At 37.2% G+C, this 4,382-nt stretch overlaps 1 protein-coding gene across 2 annotated transcripts; it reads right to left on the bottom strand.

Annotated features, from left to right (window-relative positions):
* Positions 1-436: 436 nt before the first annotated feature.
* Positions 437-3,831, bottom strand: LOC133798220 (WEB family protein At2g40480). Of its 2 annotated transcripts, XM_062236439.1 has the most exons (3): positions 3,341-3,830; positions 1,917-2,259; positions 437-1,796 (listed from the first exon to the last, which is right to left on the bottom strand). In XM_062236439.1, exons 1-3 carry the CDS (start codon positions 3,587-3,589, stop codon positions 721-723), a joined length of 1,668 nt encoding a protein of 555 aa, XP_062092423.1. In that variant the 5' UTR covers positions 3,590-3,830; the 3' UTR covers positions 437-720. The 2 variants fall into 2 exon arrangements, with proteins under 2 accessions (XP_062092423.1, XP_062092422.1); XM_062236438.1 differs by having other exon boundaries at positions 437-2,259; positions 3,341-3,831.
* Positions 3,832-4,382: the final 551 nt, after the last annotated feature.

Raw genomic sequence — 4,382 nt, 5'->3', positions numbered from 1 at the left:
GCCATTAGTAACAAATTCACCAAATAAGCTCTAAAGCTCATCAGCAATTTAGCCATGGACAGTGTCCATTCGGTAATCAAACAATAAAGAAAAATATAGTATTATTAGTGCGCACTGGCATGGTTTTTCCACTACTGTACTTTCAATGAGTTGGTCATGAGATGAGACAACAACTCTGCTACGACCCACGAGTACAGTGAGTGCACGTTGATGAGGAAATATCCATAAATATACACATATGAACTGTTAATCAAGCACTATTACACAGTCTGCACTTTTTATTTTAATGATTCCCAACTGAGTTTGCACTTAGCACATGAGTTGGCCTGCAGATGGTATTATATTCAACTATTTGACTGGCCAGTAGCCACTGTATATAATAATTTTCTGTAGAGGCGTTTATAAAGTATAAACAAAAGTCTTGCAAGAGTGAGAAGACATAACAATACTTAAGCAGAGAGTTTATTTCACTGCAATCCCATTTGAGTAACAACAATAGCAACATTCATTACAGTCTTCATTTCACAATACAAATCAATCAAATCACATGAACACCCTTTACATTATATATAGTCAGTAAACCATCGTATATACTAACGCTAACAAAGTAAAATAATAATAATAATAATAATAATAATAATAATAATAATAAGAAAAAAGACACCATAACACAATACGTAACAAGACAAACAAGAGAGACAATCTTGGTAGCCAAATATGTTAATTCGTAGGCTGCGTTTTTTTCTTGCTTGGCTTACTCAAGGGAAGCGAAATCTGAATGAACCCAAACTTCTTTCTCTGAGTTAATAACTGTTGCTTCTGATGAACCTGGCGATCATTTACCTCTTTCTCAGCTTTAGGAGAAAATCTCAAATCATCTCTTAAAGCTTGAAGCATTTCGCTCAAAGCCACTTTGTGAGTTTGACCAGTGTGTCCATGGCCACTCTCATGATGATGAGGATGAGGAGGTTCTTTTCTTCCAACGTAATCTTCAGACACGTTTTGCTTTTTCCTAAGCACATCTCGCATTGAAATTGTGGGCTTCAAAACAGGCTTTGGACAGTTGTTCATTAAAACTTCCCTGTGAACATCATTTAGAGGGGAGCCCCTGTGATGGTCAGGAGGGTGAAAGATGTTTATTCTTGGCGAAAAAGGACTGTAAGCGGCAGTGGCCGGCCTCTTCCTATCATGATCAGGAACAGTCCATCTATGGAAGGCCTCTTCCGCAGCGTGTTGCTTCATGTTGGCAAGTTCTACTCTGCTCAAAGCCTCTTCCAAGGCTTGCTTGCTGTACTTAATTTCGTCTGTTGCTTCCTTTAACTTCCTCAGTATAGCCAGCTTAGAAGTATGAGCTTCATCAATATGAAGCATGGCATCAGCAAGTTTCTTCTTGGACCAGTCAACAGCTTCATGAGGTTTGTAGTTGAGGGGAGATTGAACTTGGAAGTTGAAACTCATTTTGTGATCAGGCTCAGGAAAGAGAAACTGAGGTGGGTTTTCGCTGTTAGTCAGTGCTTTGATCTCGGCAAAAGCAACAGCTTCAGCTGCCTTTGCTGCTTCCCTCATCTTTTTAGCTGCAACCAACCTCATTTCAGCAGTCCTCATCGACTGTTCATTACTTGGCATTGCTCTTGGAAATTCGGAGTTCGCAGGCACATCCATTTTTATGAAGCACTGATCCTCTCTTGAATCAAATTTTGAGTTCTCGAAACCTCTATTAGTCTCTCCATCGTCCAGTACTGCCATTTGTGGCTTGACCCTTGTGTTTTCCAGCTCGTCCTCCAGTGACAACACCCCTGCAAACTTTGACGTTAGCTTCTCTCTGGTTTTTTCAATCAACTCTTTCTCTTTTCTCATTTTCTTATTTAAAGTTTCAACAGAGTTTTGAATCACTCCAAGATCATTTATAGTTTTACCAAGGTTGAGTTTTGCACGCTTCAACTCCATAAGGATCAAATCTGGAGAAGTTGAACAAGGACTCAAATTTCCCATAATTTGATGATCATGCTTGTTAGCTACATTTACATGGTTCTTGTTATTCATTTCTTTTACTTGCTCATCTGAATTTTTGTCTGACTGAGCTGCCAGACATTTCAAAGCTTCTTGCTGGAGCTGTCGTTTTAATTCTTCCACAATCCTTTTTGTTGTCGTTAGTTCTTCAAGGACATCGAGTGTTTCAAGTTCTTTTACTATCAGATCCTTCTCCAGCTCTGCTGCTTGTTCCTCCACTTTCTTCAAGTCAAATTCTTCGTTATCATTCTGCTCATAACAATTACACTATAAATTATTGATTCTATAAGATTTAAGAGGAAAAATGAAACCAGATTCCATTGTTCTTGTGGTAGTTAGTGCATTAGACAATATCTAAGAGAAGTTAGTTATGGAACTAAAATAATAAAAAGAAAAATCATATTTAGTACAAGAATATATTGACATATTTTGATGTATTAATAGTACAGGCAAAAGTATGCTCAACTAGCAGAAATAACAACAATAAACAGGAAAAAGGGTAACCTGAAAGAAAAAGTAAAAGAAGAAAGAGGCATGCATTGATTGTGTAAAAAGAGGCAAAAAAACATTAATTATACAAATAATTATGGCCCAAGCAGGCTAATGGAGGTTTTCTTGGTAAGTTCACTGTCTTTGGGCTCTAAATGTTTGATCATTAATCATTAAGTTTAAAGAACAACTAAATCCAGCAAAATGTTCCACAAACCCACATTATAAAACAAAAAGGACTTTATTAAAATGAAGAAGAAATGTCCTCAATTTCTGAGTTAAAAATACAATTTGGAACAAAATAAAAATAGATACTTTCTCAATAAAATCTTAACACAAATAAAAATCATAATTTATGATTATGAATAAAACATCCAAACTACCTTCCCCACAAAATAAATAAGCAGGAAATCTTAGATGATATATAAATTTGAGCATGTGGACAAAACGCGGTCCATAAATTCCAATTCTACTAGAAGTTTAGAGCAAAATATTTCAAAATTTAACTCAGAAACTAGCCGAATTGCACATTAACTGCAAAATGAGACTGCTCTTTCAAGTGGGCCTTTCGAGACTTCCATGAAAACAGAAAAGTCAATTCAATAGAAAACAGAGTAAAAATTAAAAAAATTGGTAATAAGTAAATTTGTAAAAATAGCACATTTTGCATGTCTTACTACAAAAGTCTATAGCTAGTTAATATAGCCTTATATTAATATGCTTGTTTTTTTTCCCTTCTTCAGAAAAAAACAAAAAACTTGCATAGTGCACTGTGCATGTTAGTTACAATTCCTTCCAAAAACAAATAAATCAATAAATGTTCCTTAACTAGTATACTTACATAAGGAATCCAAGGTCCGTGCCCACCGAAACGGGTCACCGCCTCCTTGACCGACCCGAAAGGCGGAGAAGTGTCAATCTCTGCTCTCATATTCACCCTCCTTATTCCTTGAATTTCACATTCTCCAAGACCCGGACCCGAACCCGGAAAAAAGTTAAAAGACTCGGACACAGTTTCGGACCTAACCTCCTTGATTCCCGGGGTTCCGGGAATCGTCTCGGACGGCGAGTTCATCGTCGGCTCCGCCATTACCAGGCTCAAAATCTTAGCGAAGCGTATTCAGAGCTGAAAGCCCTATATAAGGCGAGTGGGTTGGGCTTTAAGAACATCAAACCCATAATGAGGAGAAGAGAGAAAGGGGCGTCGAGATTTTATGTGATATCGATCATGATGATGATGATATGGTGTTGGGGAGGGACGAGTCGTAACTCGGTCGGTAAAGCGAGAGTGGTCGAGTGGGGACAACGAGTCCGCTCAGCTAGTAAAAAAGTTTTGCTTTGGTATTTGATAGTGTGGGGGCGAGTAAGCGGATCGTATTGGCGGTAGTCCACGTGTCGAAATGAGATTGGTAGGAGGAGAGGGCGAGAAAAAGTTTTTTGAATTTCGAGCCAGTGAGGGGTTCACACGTATTGTGCGAATGTGGGGATGAGAATAGGGAATCGATGTCGTTGACTGTTTTCCACTTATTTTTAATTTTTTGTGGTGATTTTTTCGAGCGTGAATTGCGGGTTCAGAAGAGAAAGCACTTTTGCCCCTGGTTGTTGTTGCTATAATTGACTTTTAAAAGACGAGGCAAAGTTTAGGTTCGGTTGTTAGCTTTATGTTTTTTTCTCTCTTAAATTTTGAGAAAGTAATTTATTTATTTTTATTTTGGAAAGTAAAAGTGAAATAATTGCAATTAAAGGGAAAAAAAATAAAGTGATTAAAAGTAAAACTAAATACAATAACATTTGCTTTATGTGGTGGAAAATCCCAAGAAATTTCCACGAATTTTTGCTAATATTTAGTTATGTACTTACTCGCATAAATGTTTTCAAAAATG

The sequence above is a fragment of the Humulus lupulus genome, chromosome 8 (genome assembly GCF_963169125.1).
Source record: "Humulus lupulus chromosome 8, drHumLupu1.1, whole genome shotgun sequence".
NCBI lineage: Eukaryota > Viridiplantae > Streptophyta > Magnoliopsida > Rosales > Cannabaceae > Humulus > Humulus lupulus.
Note: the sequence above shows the minus strand (reverse complement) of the source record. Positions and strands in the feature narration are given on the sequence as shown.

What these genes read in the sequence shown, in the direction of transcription:
- LOC133798220 (XM_062236438.1), bottom strand. Translation starts at nt 3,589, where the DNA reads ATGGCGGAGCCGACGATGAACTCGCCGTCCGAGACGATTCCCGGAACC. An exon ending in ACGGACCTTGGATTCCTTAT is followed by an intron (nt 2,260 to 3,340) that starts GTAAGTATACTA and finishes TGTTATGAGCAG; the next exon opens with AATGATAACGAAGAATTTGA.